Source organism: Meles meles, chromosome 3 (genome assembly GCF_922984935.1).
Source record: "Meles meles chromosome 3, mMelMel3.1 paternal haplotype, whole genome shotgun sequence".
NCBI classification, from domain to species: Eukaryota; Metazoa; Chordata; class Mammalia; order Carnivora; family Mustelidae; genus Meles; species Meles meles.
The window spans coordinates 142398786-142422339 of NC_060068.1; the positions used below are offsets into that span (position 1 = coordinate 142398786).

General features: G+C 35.1%; 1 protein-coding gene across 7 annotated transcripts in view; it reads left to right on the forward strand.

The window, feature by feature from the left end:
- CSNK1A1 (casein kinase 1 alpha 1) overlaps nt 1–23317 on the forward strand; it is a 45765-nt gene extending 22448 nt beyond the window's left edge. The window contains exons 4-12 of one of the 7 annotated variants that reach the window (XR_006817666.1): nt 1531–1629; nt 4032–4115; nt 8186–8325; nt 10067–10145; nt 11344–11418; nt 13898–14004; nt 15234–15382; nt 19109–19370; nt 20111–22470. Coding sequence is in view for 5 of the 7 variants with exons in the window: in XM_045999036.1 (XP_045854992.1) it covers nt 1531–1629; nt 4032–4115; nt 8186–8325; nt 10067–10145; nt 11344–11418; nt 13898–14004; nt 15234–15382; nt 19109–19200 (825 nt within the window). In the remaining 2 variants the exon portion in view is untranslated. The other 6 variants (XR_006817667.1, XM_045999036.1, XM_045999037.1 and 3 more) reach the window with 6 other exon arrangements.
- Nucleotides 23318–23554: the final 237 nt, after the last annotated feature.

Here is a 23554-nt window from a genome sequence, read left to right on the forward strand (position 1 = left end):
AAACTATTCTAGAAGTGATGGGGGAAAAAAGTGATGCCGTAGTAACAAGACAGTTGTTGTTTTTTTTTTTAAACAAGACAGTTTTTTAAAATTTAAATTTATTTACATAACAAATGAGAGATAAAAAGATTGTTATATGCAAAGAATTCTTAAAATTGATTTAAAAAGGGACAAGCCAAAAGAAGAATGGACAGAATACAGATAGGCAGTTCCAAAATAGTAAATGACCAGACTTTCAAACTGTTAGCGAAGAAGTGAGGTCAATACCTGTCATTGGCAAAATACAGAAGGAACTAAAATAAGTTTGCCAACGGGAAAAGGAATACTCTGAAGTACTGCTAGAAAATGAATTGTTAGAGCCTATTTTAAGACAGTCTGGTGCCACCTATCAGAATGATAGCTGCATCAATCCAGTCACTCTCCATACAGTTGTATGGGGTTTATAGCCCTTAGAAATAAAAACACTAGTAGGTAAGGATGTATTTAATTTAAATATGTTAATAGCAGTACCGTAGAATATTTATGGCTGTTAAGAACTGTGCTAAGACCTATACCATTTAACTTCGCAGAATTTCAAAGAAATTAAGAAAAGGTTGTTAGAATGACACACTCTTCAAGTTTTGAATGTGATTACTTGTGTGGAGAAAAAAACATGGGAGACTTCAAAAAGCATCTAAGAAATAACACCTAGCATGTGTATGTCCCCATGTTTTATGTTTATGTTGTATGCTACTAACTTCCAGGAATGTTAAGTTAATAAAAAGAAGCAGACAAGAATGAATAGGATGCTTTTATTTCAGTTTAAAACAGGGGCACCTGGGTGGCTCAGTGGATTGAGCCGCTGCCTTCGGCTCAGGTCATGATCTCAGGGTCCTGGGATCGAGCCCCGCGTCGGGCTCTCTGCTCCGCAGGGAGCCTGCTTCCTCCTCTCTCTCTGCCTGCCTCTCTGCCTACTTGTGATCTCTCTCTCTGTCAAATAAATAAATAAATAAATAAATAAAAAATAAAATCTTTAAAACAATAACAGCTTATATCTTTGAATTGGTCAACATCTCCATTCCCATATGTGTGTCTTGAGTTCATCAGTGTGTGTAAGTAAGAGTGTGGAAATGGGTAATGCCATGCTGTTGTAACACAGGTTATCTCGGGGCAGAGAATTGGGTGTGGAATGTTGATGACTTAGCTCTAACTGAAACAAGTCTAAATTTACTACTTTTGTAATTTAAAAATTGCAAACACCAATCCTTCCTGCCAGATTAGATGCTGTTATGTTTGTAATCAGTACTAGAACATGCCAGAGAACAGGGCAGGTTTATACTTGAGTATCCATCAAACTAGAGATAAATGGAGAGCCTATTTTCCCTTTACACAAAAAATTTTGTTAAACAACTCTAAATGAAGTTGTTAAAATATACATGTGATCTCGCAAAATAATTGAGTTATTGAAATAATTGAGAAATAATGTGTTGCTTTCTTGTATCATAATTCAAATTATATAATTATCTCTCACCCCCTCTTTTTTTTTTCCAGATGATCAGTAGAATTGAATATGTGCATACAAAGAATTTTATACACAGAGACATTAAGCCAGATAACTTCCTAATGGGTATTGGGCGTCACTGTAATAAGGTTAGTCAAATGTTCTTTGCATGAAAGAACAGAGTTAAAAACTCCCAAGAATTGCTTTGGTAAACTTTCAGTCTTTAAAAAGTCATAGGAAATTGTATTTACTGTTGATGATTGCTTTAAAAGATTGTGCTAGAAGGATAACAGCTAACTCTATTAACTTAGTAACTTGAAGTAAATTTTCTCCCAACTTACCCAACCAAGGTTAATTATCTGTATGGAAATAAAAAATTCCCAAGGGCTTTATACTGAAATGTAATATCTCTTATTTAATTATTAAACAGTTGTATCTCTTTTTCACTCATTCAAATAGTAAAAAACCCCATATTCTTTTTTTCCTGAATGCTAAAATCAGATTTTAACCTTTGTCTCAGAAGTGTGGGTTTTTGTAATATATGTGCTTGTTCCAGCGTGGGAACCACTGACCCATCTGTCACCATGGCGTTAACATTTGCTGACTGAGCATGATCATAATGAGAATTCTTCAGTCCTTGGATTTATGTATTCAAAAGGATAACTTTGGGGCCTGCTTCAAAAGTAGTTGACAGTTTCTTACTTGGGTGCCAAGTTGGGTAGATTCTTCACCCCACCTTCCCCTTTCAAAGGAAAATATATAGTCAAGTGAAACGAACATTCATACAACAAAATTAGTGTTCATTGGGGTCTCAGAATGGTTAACGTACGGGGTGATCGGGTTTTAGCTAGTGACGCATGACTGCAGTTAGAAACTAACTGTGTTGAAATTTTTTCTGCAATGATTAGTTTTATTGAGTGAATTGCTTTTATTTATCGATTCAATGTTGAGCTCGGGCAGACAGGCAGCATTGGCAATGCACTAAGCATGTTATGATCTGATGATCTGATAGAAATTCTCAACTTCAGGACAACTTGGGGCTTTTTGGTTTTTGTGGTTTTTTGTTTTGTTTTTGGAAGGAAGATTCCCATTTGTTTTATTAAATAACTAGGAAATGTTTGGTGTTTTTAGGTCTGGCTATAAATGTTTACCTTTGTTTGCCTGTATGAATGCCAACTTGTAGCCATTACCATTAGAACTGGTGTTATTTTTTAATGTGTGAGACATTAATGTTGATCTGACCAAGTTTTAGGAAATTAAATTTTTTTTGTTGAAAGCTAAACTTTAAATAATGAAAGGTGTATATATCTACATATAACTTATCTTGCCATTCCCAGATTGCTGTTGCTGCTTATTTTTTTTAATACTATGTAGCTTCTGTCTCTGAAGCATCCAGGTTCTTAATTATAATATTGCAAAACCTGGTAATTAAATTGAAAAAAAAAGACTGGTCTTAATTTTTTGGGCAGTTTTGTTAGTTTGACCCTGATCTTTTGGCCATTTCCCAGCCCTCTTTCCCCATTTTCTTCCTGCTAAAGACCCGTTATCCTCTTGTGGTCTGTGTTCTGCATTTCTACATTGCAGTACATGGTTTTTGTCTTTAAATGACCTAGATAATACCTCTTTGCTCCCCCCCGCTTTAAAAATAGCTTGTTAATTACATAGTTGTGTTAGGATATCCAATTTGCCCTGTGATGAAAACGTTTTTAGGATCTTGTGTCCTCTCGAGAGAGAGAATAAAAAGAACCACTGTGGAGCTGCTTGCTGTTAATACAGTTGAGAGAGACCCTAGAGTAAAAGTGTAGTTTCACTTAACTAAGATTCAAATTCTAAATGTTGTTCTTGAACATTTTAGATTAGTGTTTTGTTTATGTAGTTGGTTTTTAGTGTTTTCTTTCTGTATCGTAGTTTGAAAAAAATGCCAGTTTTATGAGACTGGATTCTTTGGTTAGCTTGTAGTAGTTTTCTATTCATGGGGGAAAAAAGAGTGGGGGGCTTTTGAGGTGTTTTTGTTTTTGTTTTTTTAAGTCAAATTTCTTACTCGGAAAATTGTTCTGAATTTGATATTTTAGGAGTGACCACTCCAATCTTAGTGAATTTGTTCATCTCTTCCAGTAATCAGCCCTGCATGCTTATGAAAACCAATTTTGAGGTGACTAAATGCCTTCTACCTCTTCCTTACTGAAGATTTTTTTCCCCTGTACAATCTTTTTTGGGGAAGGGCAGATTGTGATACCAAATATTACAGAGCCAAATTCCCCATTTTTGATTAAAAAATTAAAAGAGCCAAATGTCACCATTGCTATCCCTGATTCAGGCAGTGACACAATATAGTGGCATTAAAAACTCGAGTACTTTCCAGAATTCAAATGTTCTTGAGCATGTGATTCTTATTTGGAAAACTGAGAAGCTACAGTGCTTGGTGGAAGAAGGATGGCATTTGGCTACCCTGTTCTTTCTCTAATGCCTCGGTGTTGCCTGTCTGCGCCGGCCATTGTTGCAATGTAAGCAATACTGTTTGATGCACTGCCACCCTCTATTGTCTGTTTAGTGTTTAGAATCTCCAGTGGGGAAGAGGAAAAGAAGCATGACTGTTAGTACTTCTCAGGACCCATCTTTCTCAGGATTAAACCAGGTCTGAAACTGTCTCCTATTCCAACCTCAATCCCAAATTCATGTGCTTTTCTTTTTTATTGTTTTATTTTGATTATTTTTGTTTTGTTTTAATTCTGGAGAATGTAGATCTTGCTCAAGCATCTCTTACGTTGGCATTATTCAGACATACTTGGCAAACATATAACATTACTAAGATTTTTTTTTTGTGGCTTTTGCTTAAAATTTGTAAAGTTTAGAGAAAACCTAAATGAAAATAGGATTATGTTTAGATCTCTAACATCCTACATGAGGAAATGATATGTTGGTCTAGTATTGAAATTCTTTGTCTAATGGTAAACTGAGATAGACTGTTTAGTTTTTAAAAATGTATTTGGAGTTGAAGAACTTAATGCATGAAATATATCTAAATTCAGTGCATCAATGCTGTGTGATGAATATATTCTGCCTCAACTCTCTTCCCCTTCCCTAGTAAACTTCAGGTAAGTGTAGATCAGATTTGAGATCTAGTGTTTCTAGAATTGATTTTCCTCAATCTGTGAATTCTCCAACTTAAACCAAATGGCATGAGATGATGAAAGAGCATTATGTGCCCTGGAACTAGGAGACATTGCAGTCTGACAGTATAACAGTAATATCATTGAAGCACTTACCAAATAATTACCAATTAATAACACATAAGATAAATTAAAGGAATGCATAACCTGATGATTTAGTGTTTGGCAAGCTAAGTAAACACCCTAGCAATTTTCTTTAAAATATTTTTTATGTAGGTGGAACTCTTCACATTTTCTTTCACTTTCATAGAAGTTAGTGAGCTTTGTTAACTTCTTGAGCAGGTGAATCTTCATCATACAATTTAGTGTATACTGAGAAGGAACTATGTATTGGCATGAGGAATCAAAAGAGAAAAGTTGTACCTGGTGTATGAGCATACTTTGTAGTTTCGAAGTATGTTCTATACTTTGTACCACATATATCATCTGGGTTACCATTTAATCCTTTTCCATACTGCCCAGCATTATTTCAGGTACCATCTTCTGTTGTTAAATAGGTTTCTGAAATTGAAACTGAACTTTCATTCACAAAGAAATAATAATTGTGACTGATTCTTGATTGGAGGTAGGGAGAGGAGTTGCTGGGTAATTAGGCACATTATAAAGCACCTAGTGCCCTATGTTGCTTATCCATTCATTCACACATTTAATTTATATTTTGTAGTATAATCATTTAATAATTTCCATAAAATTGAATTGTTTATTTTCTCTACATGCAGGTTAGCTGAGTTGTGAAGAAAAGTGATCTTGTGTATGAATTTTTGGGGAGGTCAGAGAAATGTGACCCCTGGTTAAGAGAAAAATTGCTTGATATACTAAAAACTAAAATTAGAGATAGTGTTTCTGAGAACAGTGCACCTCTGCTGGATGGAGTTACCCCAGAAGGTCAAACATTAATTCATCCCCACATGCCTTGCATTCTATAAGACAGGCACAGATTTTACTTGGCACACTAAATACAAATGCACAGAAAAGCAGCTTGACCTACCAAAGAAATTAGACTTCTTTTGCATATGCAAACCTATGAAAAATACATTATCTTACAACTTACTGAATATTGACTTTTCCTTGTTTGGTTCTTTATATATTTGCGGCTGTTTGGTTGTATCTGGTGGTGTCAGGTAAACACTTCCATTATGTTTATATTCATTTTAAAATTCAAAGCAGAGAGGGCTGCTAAAGAAGCTTGATAGTACCAGATGATGAACTACCGAGAGATTTAGATTTTTTTTTATTTTAAATAATCTTCCTCTTCAGTTGTTCGCTCTTAAAATAAGATAGCTCTGTTTTAGCAGTTTAATTCTTTTTCCTGACTCATTCATTCTCAGTTTTTATAAGAGAAAATTTAGAGTTGATTTGGTTTGTAGCTTTTGTTTTGTAATAAAGTTGGAGATATTTGAGAAGATAGTGTTTGTTTTCTTAATAAACTACATTTCACCCTTTAGAGTCGTGGAAAGAAAGAACTCTAGTAAATGCTGAGTTTTCATAAAATAATCTTTTATAAAGTTGTGAGAAAATGTCTGGTTACTGAGGTTGCAAATGGTGCTGCCGAATATAGACTTAGACAGGAATGAAACTATCAGGTATAATTACGTGAGAGTTCTTCCTGTCTTTTCCTCTGCTTTGAAGTACTAAAATAAGCAATCCCAGAAAATATGCTTTAGAGGAGAGTCTATATCCTAATCATCTTTTGTTTAAAACCCACATAATTCTTAGGGGTATTTTTAAAGATACTGTGAAGCTGGATGTCCTTTTGTATTTCTTTTGCCGTGTTTTCTTTTCAGTGTGAATCTGGAGAATTAAGTCATATTTTTTGGTTTGCTTAACAGAAATGTATTTTGCTCATTTTAATATTTGTATGCTGAGCCCATGTGAGTGTGAGCTTTATTTCTCTTTGTTTTGTAAGATTTTCTCATAGACCTATAATAATGCAGTTGCTGAGGAAGTGAATTTAATCTTACTAGAGAGCGCTCCGTTTAAATTTTATTAAAAATTTAATCTTCATTCTTTTGTAGTAGACAAGGTGAAAATAAGTATCTCCTTGTTAACACTGGTGACACCAGCGCAAACCTCAATGTCTTTCCCATCCCGATGTCCAGTTAAGGCTAGGGTACAATGACTGCCTGATAGAAGTGTTTTTTTCCTCTTTACTCCTCCGCTCCCCTCCCCTCCCCTTTCCTTCCTTCCTTCCTTCCAGGATTTATTTATATTTAAGTACTCTTTTTATGCCCAATATAGGGTTTGAACAACCCTGAGATTGAGTCTCATGCTCTTACAACCGAGCCAGCCAGGAACCCCTTGATCAAAGTGTTTTTCATCCTCCTAAGAGAGGCAAAAATTTGATCACATATTTTCTCTAAATCATCACTTTATCTATTCTTATACAGACCCTAGTAGGCTAGGTAACAGGTTTCCTAGGACATCACAGTTTATAAACTGGGCAGAAGGGATCCAAAATTTACTTAATGGAAAGAAGAACTATAAAATGTAGGTGTAACTAGGGAGAAAAAAGTCTAGGACTGTATACAGTAAGGCCACATAGACCTGCCTTGTTGGATAATTTTTGTAAACATAACTTTAATAAGTGAATTTATGATCAAGACTAAAAATTGAAGATTATTTTGCCTTAGAAGGTAGGTAAATATGAATGTGTTTTGGATTTTTTTTCTTTTTGATCAAAACCAGGTTTTTTCCTCCTTTTAAAGTGTTAATCATGAAGAATAAACTTCAGTTACTTTTAAAAATTAGCTACATTATCAATGTGTATATTATTCCCTGTGTACCATAGAAATAAGACAGCACTAAACATTATTTTGTTCTAAAATACTAGTCTGGTTTTTAGTTATTAGCTCCTTTAAACTAATTTTAAGTTATCTTGATATAAGCAAATACTAAGTACCTCTTAAAGATTTTTTATCAACTTATGTATTTCCCAGAAGGTTAACTTGATACATGGATAAATGTCAGTGAGAAGTTGTAGAATGTAATGCATGCTTTTTTTTAAAAGTCCTTATTTTTTGTTAATAAAAATCTTAGCTTTGTTGTCAGTATCAAACTTTGAGTTGTCTAATTTTAAATAATGAATATTCTGTTGGCATACTGAGTGAAGAATGGCCTTTGTAAAATGGAAGAATTCCACATAGTTTATGGTTAGTTTTTGAAACCTCATGCTTGTTTACCAACAGTAACAGGATGACAGATTGCATCATGGCACATAGCACACTTCTCAACTCTATCAAACATGTATATATTTCTCCACTACTCTTCTAAAGACAGGCTCCTGAGTGTGTAGTAACTGGGCCTGTGATGTTGGTTCAGCTCACAAGGATCAACCACTTAACTGTTTTCTTTTAACTTGTTCTGTTGATGAGGACTAGTAGAAGCCTGTTGAAGTGTTAAGTTTATTCATGTTTTCTGCCTGTGATACTTTATTTTGATACAGTTGAACTAGATAGTATAAATGCCATTTAATGACTAAAAAGCAGTTCATTTGAACAAGATTGGAAGCCTAATACCTCTTTATTTTCTTTTAAAGTTATTCCTTATTGATTTTGGTTTGGCCAAAAAGTACAGAGACAACAGGACAAGGCAACACATACCATACAGAGAAGATAAAAATCTCACTGGCACTGCCCGATATGCTAGCATCAATGCACATCTTGGTATTGAACAGAGGTGAGTTTGAAAAATTAATGTGTTAATCAGCTCCATAGCAATAGTCACTAAAGGGTTTTTGGAAATATTTTAACCAGTTTCTTCTGATATATAAAAATGTCTCTTGGCTGAGGATTTGAACGATGCTTGTTAATCCTTTTACCTGTTGGCTTTAGTCTCTGCTGAGAAGCCAATTAAATCAGAGACCTTTGTTTTTGTTAAAGGTTGTCCCTTCGGGAGAAAATATTACCTGATGGAAAATTAGCATACATGCAGTTTTATCTTGATGTATATTTTCTTCTTGTAGCTGAAGATAGTACTTAACTTTCTTAATGCTGATCTTGGACTTTCTTAATGTTTTTGTAATATAAGTTAAGTTTTGGAGAAGAATGTATTAGTTTCTTATTTTTACAAGGAAAATGTTATCTGAGTTCTAATGGACCAAGAGGGGTGGATGGGCCATCTCGTGTTTTACCCTTTCACTCCTATGTAAATTAATAGGATCTGGATTGAGGTAAACATTGTCATGATCTCTTGCTTTTTCTGTCTTCTATTTTCTATTTCTGGTTTTTCGTCATCGTCCTTTATCAGTCATTTTTTGCTCCTTAAAACAAGCATAGAAATGATAAATGATAGGCTTCCAGGTTAGGGAACTTGAAGAGAAGAATTTTAAGCTTAGGAAATGTTCAGTGTATGTGGGTATATATATTTATATAGATGTTTAATTTTATTTTATTTTTTAAAGATTTTACTTGTCAGAGAGAAAGAGCACAGGCAGGGGGACCTGCAGGCCAAGGGAGAAGCAAACTCCTCACTGAGCAGGGAGCAGGATGAGAGACTTGATCCCAGGACCCTGGGATCATGAGCTGAGCCAAAGCCATGCTGAACCACCCAGGGGGAGCCTCTCCCTGTGCCTTACCACTCCCCCTGCTCGTGTTGTCTCACCTCTGTTTTAAATAAATAAACAAAATGTTTTTATAAATAAATAAAATGTTAATCTATTTCAGGATTCCTCAGGGTTTGTTTTTTTTTTTTTTTTTTTTTTTTTTAAGATTTTTATTTATTAGTGAGAGAGAGCATGAGAGGGGAGAAGGTCAGACAGAGGGAGAAGCAGACTCCCCGTGGAGCAGGGAGGCTGATGTGGGACTCCATCTCCGAAATCATGACCTGAGCCAAAGGCAGTTGCTTAACCAACCGAGCCACCCAGATACCCCCTCAAGTTCTTTTTTATAAGCTTCTGCAAAACTTAAAAGTGTCCTGCTACTCTGTTCTTCCATCTTCATTAGCTTCATTTAGAAAGTTGTTCAGCTGAATCCTCTGTTCTTTAGAAATCAAATTGCAGGGCACCTGGGTGGCTCAGTGGGTTAAGCCTCTGCCTTCGGCTCAGGTCATGATCTCAGGGTCCTGGGATCAAGCCCCACATCAGGCTCAGCAGGGAGCCTGCTTCCCGGACCCCCACCTCTCTCTGCCTGCCTCTCTGCCTACTTGTGATTTCTCTCTCTCTAATAAATAAATAAGATCTTTAAAAAAAAAAAATCAAATTGCAGGACTGTTGGATTTTATGATTTCATGTTCTGTGAGAAAATTTTGTTTAGAAGTAACTCTTTATGAACTTTTTTTTTTTTTTTAAACTTTAAGCGCCTTCTTTCACAAGTCACCAAATTGCTCTTTCTCCTCACTTGGGAAAACTTCTTGCGTACCTGCCTTTCTTTCACATTTTCCATAATAATTCCAACTCATAACTTTACATTTTCTTTTCTAGTCGCCGAGATGACATGGAATCATTAGGATATGTTTTGATGTATTTTAATAGAACCAGCCTGCCATGGCAAGGACTAAAGGTAAATGAGACTCTCATTACTTGTTTTTTGTTTTAAGAATAAAAATACATATCGGAGATGAACTTTAAGATCCCTTTCAAACATGAGGCTTTCCAAGAGTGAATTATCTTTATTTTTTATCTTTTGGGAAAATAAAATATGATCATTTTAGCAAGAATAAAGTTAATCGAATCCTGTAGTCAGGCCTAAAGAATAATTTCCTTTAGAATAGTAAGTTGCCATTGGTAACCAGTAGTTTTATCTGAATGGAAATTGACATGGACTAATTAAAGGTAGAGATGCCTCATTTTGATGTCTTGCCAGTATGTTGAAAATGTATACTTTTATGTGTAGTAAAACTGGTTCTTCCAGTAATACTAGCTATCTTACTTAAGTATTATAACATTTGTTTCTATTAATTAGGATTTTCATCTTGACTTTTGTGAGTGTCTGTTAATGATAACCGTGTCCTAGAATTTCAAGGCTATTTTGACACTTTGTTGCTCCTTTCTTTTCTTTCTTTCTTTCTTTCTTTCTTTCTTTATTTATAAAGACTGATTTTATTTATCTGAGAGAGACACAGTGAGACAGGGAATCCAAGCAGGGGGAGTGGGAAAGGGAGAAGCAGGCTTCCTGCAGGGCAAGGACCCTGACGCAGGGCTCCATCCCAGGACCCTGAGATCATGACCTGAGCCAAAGGCAGGTGCTTAATGACTGAGCCACCCAGGTGCCCCATTTTATTGGTCCTTTAAAGGAAAATGGTCCTTTTTTTTATTGAGCATCTGTGAACTAGACAGATGCTCCATGCTTGTGTGGGTAGCTCTATCCAATATGAAATTATTTTTACATTGGAGAATTATTTTTCACTTCACATAATAATATTACTAAATGATGGGCACTGTTTTTGTTATTTATCTCCTTCCCTCGTGTTGAATATGGGTTGTGAAAACTCATTTCAGATTTAACTTCACCCATTAAATCATGTTCTTATTAACCCACTCTTTCCTAACAGCTAAAAATGTTTTTAAAGTAGAAACTCACATAAAACTAACAGCTTAGGGTTGGAAAATTTTTGTATATTGTATTTTGATTTCTTTTTTATTCTAGGTTATGATTTCTCTTGAGTCTCAAGTTTGCATTTATGTCTAGTGGGTTAAACTCAAAAGGTTCTTCGCAGTAGTAGTAAATATGTTTCTGGTTTGATTGTTTTTTTCCACAGGCTGCAACAAAAAAACAAAAATATGAAAAGATTAGTGAAAAGAAGATGTCCACTCCTGTTGAAGTTTTATGTAAGGTAAGTGTACATAATGGCTATTTTCTTTTCTTTTTTTTAAAATATAAATAATTCCAAGAAATCTGGAATTTAAACATCCTATTCGGTACCTATTTGCTATTTTAAACGTATGTTTTGGTAATTCTAAGTATCATGGAGTGGCTTGACTATATGGGTCATTTTAAATAAGCCTTTTATGTTTCTCGTTTGTTTCGACCCTATAATCTGTTAAAAATTAGAGGAAGAAGAGGGCAGGTAAAGTTTTCTAGTGGAACCTCACCAATTTTTGACAAAATTAGGAAATACTCTCCTTATCCCTAAACTGGTGCTAGCAAAGAAGGTATATTGACAGTTGTCAGGGACATCAAGGAGTAGAGAAACAAAGGCAGATAACAGCAATCCAAAATAGCCAGTTGTCCAACAGTATAGATGACAGTTTGAGTCAGGCTCATTTCCCTGAAATCTCAGACTTTGTTAGAGAAGCCTGTAAGTTGAGAATGGAGAAGGAGCTGTGTCATGATGAATAACCATGGTATTTTCCATTGAAAGAAAACCACACGGTCCTCTCTGAGACAATTGCATACCTGAAATTATTAGGAAACAGGATATAATTATATAGTTGGGTGTTAGAAGGGGGAAGTGAACATGGTATTGAAACAGTACTTTGTGGAAGGGGGAGAGGTGATGTTTTTATGTCTCCCTGTTCACAAATTTGCTTTTCCCTTCTCTAGATCTATAGTAAAGGAGGAGGGGTTGGGGTGGCTAAGAGACTGTCATCTTTTCTGAGTACCTTTGGGGTTTGTTTTAAATTATGAAAGACATTTTAGGTCAATGAATAAAATGTTCATGTGTTGTATTACACCCATTTAACTTTAAAATCTGTATAGTTCAGGAAGCAAAATTTGTTTTCTATACACTACTATATCTGTGCAACATCATAATTCATTTGGATTACTGGAAAAGTCAGACATTTTTACAGGATAAAAGGGAGGGAGGGTTAGTACATTGTGTGCTTCTGGGTTATGTCTTAATTTTGATCTAGAAATAAGGAACTAGGTCTTTACAGATTGGCCACATACTATTGATTGAGGGTGCAGTGAACACATAATTTTAGTGTTACTATAAAGTAGTGAGATTATTTTCAGTCTCATAGTTCAGTGGTAACTACATATTTCATATCTGTAATAACCTATGATATTGGTAGTTTTCTTAGTTAATAAGGTTTTGTCTGTTTTCATAAGGTAGGAATGCATGAAGTAAACTAACTTGTAGTTGTAGTTGTTTAGTTGTTTGTAATACACATAGAAGCAAATTCATTTGGTATATGCTGCTTAACATTAACATAGACCATGAATGTATATTACACATTTTAAAGTCATGTTAAGAGTTTAAATAAAATGTACAATATATTTATCACTTCAGCTGTCTACTCTTGGAGCAGTAAAGTAGCATAAAAATTAAATCTGTTTATGTCAATGCAGTGAGTAAAAGTAAATACTGCAAGTATGTCCATTCTATCCCACCTTAACCTCCTGTATGTGAAAAATTTCTCAGAATTGGAAGGTTGTGGGAAGAGACTTTTAACTTAAAACCCTTCACGTGAACATATACTCAAGGCAGGGTGTAGAGATTTTTGTTTAAATTTTTTTTGCATTTTCTACATTCCTGCTGGCAAAAGCTTTTTGGCGGTTAATATCTGTAGGCTTATAGATGTGTTAAATACATTTTTGAGAATCTTTCCTAAGAAGCTGAGCACATAAACAGTTTATGCCCACAGCTGTACTTATTAAAAATGTTTATGAAAGAAAACCTTTAATTGCCTAAATGTATAGTTATAGGAAACAATTATGATGTATTCACTGGTCTAGGTACTATGCACCCATTCAGAATCTTGTGAAGAGGTTGGAAATAACACAGAAGTACAATTGCAGTATGTTAGTGGGAAAACAGAATATGTTATGTATACATTATGATAACGTTACGGAAAAAAAACAAATCCAAACCCAGTCTGTTCGTGATTGATCTGTATGACAACAGTGGTTGTGCTGTATGTTTGTACTCTTGGTGATTTTGCTTTTCTGTTTATATAGGTATATACAGTTACACCAAATAAAGTAATTACACAGTTGGGGAGAAAGTGCCAGTTCATTGACCTGTTGTGGCTTTCATTTGGTCATTTCTTCATTGTTGCCATTGAATTATTAGACAACTGATAAAATAATAGCAAGTTGGATATCCAGGTTATTTAAGAATGTTATACTGTAGGGAAAGGATCCATGTTTCCCCTGCCAGTATTAAAAGATGTACATGATCAAGTGGTCAGGATTTAGAAGGATACCAAGTCCTATTATAGTTTAGTTCTCAGATCTTATGGCAAAGTAGTGAAACATTCTCCTCAAAAACACTTTTTACTTGTATGTAAATATTTATTTTCCTGTCTCAAGTAAACTTTTTCTTGTTTTTTTTTTTTTACTTTGTGTTTTAACTCTTGAACTTGTAGGGGTTTCCTGCAGAATTTGCCATGTACTTAAACTATTGTCGTGGGCTGCGCTTTGAGGAAGCCCCGGATTACATGTATCTGAGGCAGCTATTCCGCATTCTTTTCAGGTCAGTTTTTAAGGTGTTTTTAAGACTGTAGACTCTAGTGAGGGAAACTAGTTGAATCCACCCAACACGTCTGTTCTGACAAGTAGCAAATTAAAAGCGGGCCTAACCCAAATGAATAAAATTTTAAGAAACTGCGTTTGGATAAAACACTAAAAGAAAGAGGGGCACCTGGGTGGTTCAGTCAGTTAAGCATCTGCCTTCAGCTCAGGTCATGATCCTGGGGTCCTGGGATCAAGCTCCACATTGGGCCACTTGCTCACTGGGGAGCCTCCTCCCTCTGCTGCTCCCCCTGCTTGTGCTCACTCATGTGCTTGCTCTTGCTCACTGTCTGTTAAATAAATAAATAAATAAAATATTTTTAAGAAATTAAAGAGACTGAGTTTGGCATGTTCCCATTTGTGGTGCAGATGTGCTTGGAATTATTTTAGTTTGGGATGGAGAAGCTGTTGACTCAGACTCAAAGTAGAATCTAACTTTTCCACAATAATTGCCATTCATATTAGAAGTGATTATTGGTGGCCCTTGGAACTCTCCAGCCTTGCTACAGTTGTTTTGTTAATAAAAATAATACTACAGTTTGTTTTGTTAATAACAAAATTAACTAATTAAGATAGTTAAGGGGCCTGTGATTGTGTGGAGGCAGGCCTCAGACTCTAGGGTTCCAGTGCAACCCAGAAGTGGTCTTGAGCATGGGGGAATAAAGTACATGTGCCCCAAGGTCTTAGTTGGAAGAAGGTAAGAATTGGGGGTAATTCTCTAACCCCAGAAAAGTCATCTTTCCAAGCCACCAGCATACACAGCTCCCCCACAAGCTTGTGTTCTTAAACTTATCTGATTAGTTCTTAGGAGGTACCTCCTAGTTGGGTGGTTCCCTAGATAATTGACAGCTTGACTCCATGTTTTTATTGTTCATGCTGCGGTTCATTCTCACTCCTCTGCCTCTTTCAAGAAAGTAACAAAGGTGGCTTCTTTTTGAAAAAGATTATTTTTAATGAATACATCAGACTGAAGTGGTGACATCATTCTCCTTCAGTTGTGACTTGTAAAAAGTGGAATTAATGAACTGAACAGTTAAAAAGTCATGTATATGGAATGAAATCTTTTAGAAGTTACCATACCTAAGAGAAAATACTCTGATTTCCTTAGAAAGTGCCCTGTCTTGAAAGCTCAATAGAGTATTTAACTAGACTATTATTAAAGGATTGACATATATCATTTTATGTTTCCAGGACCCTGAACCACCAATATGACTACACATTTGATTGGACAATGTTAAAGCAGAAAGCAGCACAGCAGGCAGCCTCTTCAAGTGGGCAGGGTCAGCAGGCCCAAACCCCCACAGGCAAGCAAACTGACAAAACCAAGAGTAACATGAAAGGTTAGTAGCCAAGAACCAAGTGACGTTACAGGGAACAAATTGAATACAAAATTGGGTAATTCATTCATTTCTAACAGTGTTAGATCGAGGAGGTGGTTTTAAAATAAATAAAAATTTGGCTCTTTGTTTCTAAAAAAAGACGTCCTTGGAAAATTTGACTACTAACTTTAAACCCAAATGTCCTTGTTCATATATATATGTATATGTATTTGTATATACATATATGTGTGTATATATTATATCATTCTCTTGGGATTTTGGGTCATTTTTAACAACTGCATCTTTTTTACTCATTCATTAACCCTTTCCAAAATAAACATTTGGTGTTGGGAATATGGTATAATCAATCAATCCAAAATCCTAGACCTAACACTTGTTGATTTTTAATAATGAACCTGGTTAGTTTGGGTATTTGGACTTTATTTCAGACTAACAGTGTTAAGAATTTTTTTCTGCATGTTAATGTTTTAGCATTTAAAATGGGAAATTGTGAACATGATCTAATTTCTGGAGGTGAGTCTGGCATTGCCCCCAAAGTTTGTCTATCTTCTCAGTTTCAGAGCATCTCCTTTGTGCTCTTTAAATGCTCAAATAACTGAAAAGCTCGACGCGTCTTTCCTAAGTCGAAAACCAGATGTCTCTTTTAGTGGCTATTTACATAAGGTTCTTAATGTCAAAACGGTTGTTTTGTTTTGGACTCTATTTTATAAAATCTTGGAAATATTCAGGGTCTGGGGGTTCGTTATGGAATTGAATTCTGCTGTTAGCCTTTGTAAAATGAAAAGAAACTTGGGGCAAATGCCACCAAACTACTACTAGTCTATTTCCTATTTGTCTCTGGCACTCTCAGTGCTACTAAGGAGTGGAACTGTTAGGGCACAGCTCCATTCTTGTCACTGTTGCCATACAGTTCGACTCCTGAGTTTCATTGTTTTTGTTTTTCTTTCCGCCCTTTCTGGGGCTTACCTCCTGATACCTGCCTACTTTCTGGAAGTGGTGGGCAGGTAAGGTTTGGTCTTTGGTTTCTAATTATTTAATTTCTGAATGACTGCTTTAGTCTGAACTTAGTCTTTGGATCTATATTTTTAGTATTGTGTTTTTTAAAAAAATTCTGTAATTTAAAAATAGACAATAACCTGAGGATACTGTTCAAGAAGTATAATTCACTGATGTCATCCTCATCCCAGCAGCTCATCTATTAGGAATGAAGTTGTGATCTTCTCTTCCATGTGTCTGTATTTGGGAAGGATTCATAGTTGAAGGCTTAATGTAATGGGGGTTCTTAGATGATGAAATTTCAGCTCAGGATAGCAAACACTAATGCTTGCCTCTGCATCTCAGTTGGGACTTAATTGTCCCTTTTGAGTGTTTTAATCATTGCGTGACTAATCACAGTGCCAAGCTCTTAATGAGGTAGGTTGCTAGGTAGTATCTCTTAGAAATGGTCATACCAGTGTAACATTGTAGACTTAGGACTTGTTACACCTGATATCTATAGGGTATTTGCTTTTTTTCATAAAAGGAAACAAATTTTTGCCTAAAGCTAGCTGGGATAATAGGATCATCACGAGTTGTAGTTTCTAGAACTAAAATTAGATTGAAATTTCGTCTGACGTAGAACATTTCACTTCAGGCATTCAGCAGCTTTCAGAAAGAATTCCCTTATTTTGAGTTAGTTCCATTGTTAGTTTACTGTGTGTGTCTTTCTCAATAAATAAGGAGAATTTTTGTCCTACCTTATCTAGGTCTTAAAGATGAGAAGCTGGATCCACTGAGTTAGTATGTTTCCTTGGAAAGAAATTGTAATTAAACTTAAGTTTAATCCTTAATTTTGTATTGTAACTATTTTTCATAAAAGCAACTTAAAAATCTTATAGGATGTTTGGGGTGCCTGGCTGACTCAGTCAGAGCATGCGACTCTTGATTTCAGGGTCATGAGTTTGAGCCCCACATTGGGGGTAGAGTTTAATTTTTAAAAAAAGAAAGAAAAGAAAATCTTGCAAAATTTTTGTAGCAGTGTTAGACCCAGGGTTTATACAAATTATTTTTCATAAACATCAACCTGTAAAATTTTGAAGAATTGACTTTGCAGAAAATCTGTCACTTATTGACTACTTTCAGAGAAACTTTTGAAGTAGTATATTTTGATTTCAGTGAAATACTGCTTGCTGCTAAAACATGCCATGCCACAGAATACAAACAACAGAGTTGTATTTGATCTTTTACTTCTTGTAAACATTTATTTTGGTTATAGAGCTTAGTGTCCCAAACAACTATCACATGAAAGCCCCTATGTATGAAGCTAGGAAAAGTATAGCAGGTTTGAGAGTGGCATGGAATGAGAATGGAAAGCCCATTTCCTTAACTCAAACCCCAGATCTTCTCTGAGGTCTGGAGTTTGAAGACATTCACTCTGGATTACTTATTTCCTGATTTCAATCTCTAATTAATAAGAGTGGTTGAAAGCACGTTCTGTCAAGGTCCAGTACAGTAGTTTTTTATTCAAGGAAGAGCTCATTCAGCTCAGTTATTTGCTGATTCCAAAGAAATCTGCTTTCAATGATGATGATAACACCATAGTACATTTTCTAATTAAAATTTTAGAAGATGCTTTTTAAATACATCATACCAGTTTCCATTCATGGTGTTATAGTCTCAGGTTTTCCACAGAGAATTGAGTTTCTTAATGAATCTTCAGTAAGTAGGGCTATATATTGCAGGAATATGTATTCCTGGAAAAATCCCCCAAATGGTGGTATTGATTAACATTTATATTATTTCTATTTTTTGATAAATTTATATCAAATGTTTCTTCCATCGAAAAGTGTAGGTTGTTTCAGCAGTTCACTAACCTAATAAGAATGTCCAAAGACTCTTTAAAGTCTGCCTTAGCTGAGATGGGCTTGTTTTATGTAGTAGACTTCTTCGCTAATTACTTTTCTAAAGAAAAGATCTTTTGAAATATCCATTCCAAAGCCCATCAAAAGACTAAGAATTAACAAGGCATTTCTTGTAAAGCCTACTATGGTCTATACTAATCTGAAGTGCTCATGTGCCTTGAGATTATAATTACTGTTTTTGTACATACTAAGGAGAAAAATAAAAGATTCGTATCTGAGGCACTTTCAAATTCATTTCACTTCCTTCAACTATATGTGATTATCAGGAGAGTCCTTTCAAGACATTAAGAAGTACTAAAGGAAAAGGAAATATTTTTAGGACATTCAGAATCCAGTTAAATCCACCATTTCTTTAGTTGAGGTCAGAGATGGGGAGAATTTCGGAAGGTAGTGAAGCCAAGTTGGTTCCTCACATTCCTTTTCTCATCGTCTTAATCCATCTGTTCACTACTCCAACCATTGATATCAAGTGTAGTTTTATCATAATATATATGGATGTCAGATTGCTGATAGAAGACAGGAGTATTTTTCCATCACATTTTCCTACCATGTCTGTGGTCTTTCGTATTTTTCCATCACATTTTCTACCATGTCCGTGGTCTTCCTTGAATTGCCTTCCAGTATTAACTGGGATTCACCTACCATTTATGTCTAGCTTAACTTTTCTGACTTCACCAATTGCTGCTAGGAACGTGGCTGGTCACTCAGCAACGTAACCCAAATCACAGGGGAAGACCTTGAAATATCTGGAAACTGATCTTCTCTGAATACATTCAGTCTAAAGAAATGCCAGGGAGCTACATCTGCTTGCTGAAATTTTTGTCAGCTTTTTCACTGTGGACAGTACAACTGGAGAGGAAAGAGCCCAGTCACCCAAGAGGAAGTGAAGAGAAGTGTGCAAGAATTGATTTGTGGTGATCTGAAGCCCACATCTCCAAGGCTTGCTGGACCTATCAAAAACTTCAACTTGTCAGATTGGCCGGATGGATACCACAACAGTTGGAAGATGTAGAAGAGTAGTGTTGCTGTGACTCAGTGGTGTATAATGCAGACCATCTACCAGTTGAGGAAGGAATCAGTTATAACAGGTATTTTAAAATTCAACAACTTCAGAATTCTGTAATAGGGAAGACAAAAGAAATCAGATCGTTAGTCTGTTTTTTTTTTTAAATGCATTTTAGCAGTAATGTGTATCTTGTGTACTTAAGTAAAGTCTATCTTCTATCTTTCCCAACTTTTAATACATTTTTAGTTTAGTTAGGAAAAGTTAACTCTAGTTGTTTGTTTTTCTTCTTTAACTTTTATAGTGCCAGTCTGATTCAGAATTGTCCAGGCCTGATTCTGGTTTTTGTGCAACCAAAAAACCCACACAGGCATGTTGTAGAAAAGTTGACTGATAAATGACATTGCATTTTAAGAATGGATCTTGTCTTCAGACTCCTTTTAAAAAATTATGTTTTCTAAAAAAAAAAAAAGTTTTCTACTGTGAAAGGATCCCGAAATTTCAAAGGTCCATCACAGACTTCCAAGCCATACTGTTATATGAATAGCTCTTTGAACTAGTTTGTGGTTCTATTTTAAAAAAAAAAAAAAAGTCAGGGACATCTGAAGTGAATTTGCAAATAAAAGCCAATATATACTCTTTAGATTTTGGAGTAAGGGGTAGAAGGGGAGAATCTCAGTAGTGAAATAAATACAAACATTTTTTTCCTTTTGCAGATTTGAAAAGAAACTTAAATGTAGCTATTAACTCAGTGGTCCCAGTTATCATCCAACTCTGTTTTAACTTTGTTTTTTCCTCCTTTTTTTTTTTTTTTTTTTTTTAAAGGAACAAAGGGATCCATTCCTTATTTTAACTGTCGTTGCAGTGAAGATGGGTTTTGGGACTTTTAGAAGCCAGAAGCCAGGAGAGACCACCTAAACTACAAGATAAAAACCAAGGACTCATGCACACTGGAAAAAAGAATACCAGCACTTGAAGATTAAATGTTGAATACCTGCTGAATGCTCCCATTGAGATTTTTCTTAAACTTCAGTAAACATCTTAGGACAGTTCACTGGAGAAACATTGATCCCTGGGTGGAGTATCCTACCATTGGCCAATCTGAAGAGTTAAATCTGCGTTTGACTGTTCTCTTCTACCAGGAATATTTTTAGGCTAGCCTTTATCTGATCCCCTAAGCAATTGTAATCATTAATTGACCCAGGAATCTCTAAAATATCAGATTAAAAGATGAACAGTATAATTCTTACCTAGATATAATTTTTATCCCTATTAAAGACGAGAGTTTTCTAATATTTTGACTGACAGTATAACTTAAGCCTTCTTTTTAGTGATGGTGGTTTCCATTTTAAAGCTGTTTGGATATTCAACATAGTAATTAAATTGCTCAGTATAATGTAATTGCATAGCTATGATAAATCATTTTCGTAGTTGCGTAAACATTTTTCGTTACCATATTTAAGAATTGTAGGACTTAAATGCTCATCTGGGTAAGGGTCATTTCTCTTTAGCTAATTCATAGTTTTAATCTGCTTTATAATACTCTCTCTTCTAACATTGGCATTAGGTTACAGAATATGGTCTTACTTTAAAATTTAATCAGGTTTGGTTTGACAGAGTTTTCTTTTTATGCTTACCTTAGTACTTCTGTTTAGTGATAATCACCAAATAGATAATATTCCTTGTGGCAAAGTACATTCTTAGAAAGTTTCACTGTTTTTCATTTTTGGCATTTGCTTTATGAATTTAGTACTTGGGCAGGCAACAAAGGTCTGTTTTGTATCAACTCCCATTAGTTAATGTGGAGAGAGAAAGAAGGGTTTTGATACTTGTTTGTCATCAGGTCTTTAGCCCAATATATTTTTAAGTGGATGAAGAGGACTTTCTGCCCTCAGATGGGAAAACTTAAGTTACCAAGTCAGACAGTATTAACAGTATTAACATTAATAAATGTCTGATGTTATCTTGGAAGAGGGGCCTACATTCATGCAAAGTAAATTATAGAAGCATATTATTTTTATTTATCCAACAAAGCCCATTAGAGATTGTCCAACAAATGCTTAAAAAGCACAAAAAAGGGGGAACAAAAACATGGTGTCAGTGCTGAAGAAGTGAGAGATCAAAGTGAGCTACAAGGAACAGTAATGAGGCAGCTGTAGGAGTTTGCAGGGGGAGGGTGCACCAAGGGGCACGGATACCTAGAAGGATGGCTGTTAGAGGAGAGGTGGTACTGATGGGATTTTGAAGTTGGTGAGAAGTGGGCATATTTCCTTTCTGCCTTAGATGGAACTTGTAGGTAATAGAGATCAGCATTTACTCTAGTAGTCTTTAGCCACAGATTGAATATGGAACTATTACCTGAAGGTGTTTGTCTATTCAAACCTCTCTGGATGTGGAAGTCTCAGAGTCTAATTGTGTGGGAGGAGGGTATTGTTTATAGGGTGGGAAGGCTTTAGTAAATAAAGACACGCATGTGCGCGCACACACACACACACACACACACACACACGCTTATTTGTGTATAGGTTCAAACCGGGACAAAACCTCACCTTTGTAATGTGATTGACAGAAGCAAAGAATTTCGAAAGGTACATGGTTTCTGTATAAAAGTCATATACTTAACAGGATTGTGTTCTATGGAATAATTCGGTTATATGTTGAATAACATTTGTTATTAAACCTTATTGTTCCTTACTTGTATCAGAAACAATGTGCAGAAAGTTTCCTTCCTGCACATAGTATGATTAAAACATTACATACTTTCTGGTTTTAAGGCAAAGCTATTTTTCATTCATTTGATAGATACTTGAACACATAGTTAGTAGAGATAATGGAAGTAAACAAAACAAGCTCATTGAAATCACCAGTAATTCCCTAGCTTGAGAATTACATGCTGACTGGGAAGACTGACTCTATACCCCTTCTACCTAAAGGCATCCAGAACAGAAAAGGGCTTTTTGTTGTTTTAAAAAAATTGAGCTCTAGTCATCTTCAGATAGATGAAAATGTAACATGAGTCACCACTCTAAAATAATTATTAGCTCAATTTCACCCAATTTCCCAATTTTGGGTGTAGTTTTTAAATATATATATTTTTTTTAACTTGGAATTTTAACATTGTTTTTTCTGTTTTGATTTTTTTTTTTTTTTTAAACAGGTTTCTAAGCATGAATTGAGGAACAGAAGAAGCAGAGCAGATGATCGGAGCAGCATTTGTTTCTCCCCAAATCTAGGAATTTTAGTTCATATGTACACTAGCCAGTGGTTGTGAACAACCATTTACTTGGTGTAAAGAACTTAATTTCAGTATAAACTGGCTCTGGGCAGCATTGGTGATGCCGTGTCCCGAGTTGTAGCCGCTGTAATTGTGAATATTAACTGAGTGAAACATGGTGTCCAGTTTTCTATTGCATTTTTTCAAGTGGAAAAGTTAACTAAATGGTTGACACACACAAATTGGTGGAGAAATTGTGCATATGCCAATTTTTTTGTTAAAATCTTTTATTTTGAACTATACTGCTTTGAGATCTCATTTCAGAAGAACGGCATGAACAGTCTTCAACCACAGTTGTGATGGTTGTAAATGCTCACAATTGTGCATTCTTAGGGTTTATCCATCCCTGGGGTTTGCAAGTTGTTCACTTAAAACATTCTTAAAATGGTTGGCTTCTTGTTTGCAAGCCAGCTGATATGGTAGCAACCAAAGATTCCAGTGTTTGAGCATACGAAAGACTCTGCCTGCTTACCCGTGCTAGAAATAACAGCATCTAAAGTGAAGACTTTAAGAAAAACTTAGTGACTACTAGATTATCCTTAGGACTCTGCATTAACTCTATAATGTTCTTGGTATAAAAAAAAAAACATATTTGTCACAGAAATTTAGTTAACATCTTACAACTGAACATGTATGTATGTTGCTTAGATAAATGTAATCACTGTAAACATCTATATGATCTGGGATTTTGTTTTTATTTTGAAATGGGAGCATTTTTTGTTTACAAGTTCATTAAAAACTAAAAACTGTTTCTGTAAGGAAATGAGATTTTTTTTTTAACAAAAATGCCTTGCTGACTCACTATGAAATCAAAATCTCCCCAATTTTTTAATAGACTACTTCAAGCCATTTGTTACATACTATTCCTTTGCAAATCATTTTAGATTTAGTGTTAATAACTTTTCCTCAGATTTTTTTTTATTTAATTTTTTTCTTTCTTTTTTTTTTTTTTTTTGGTCTCAAGGGGAAAGGCATTCTTCCATTTTTCTTTTTTT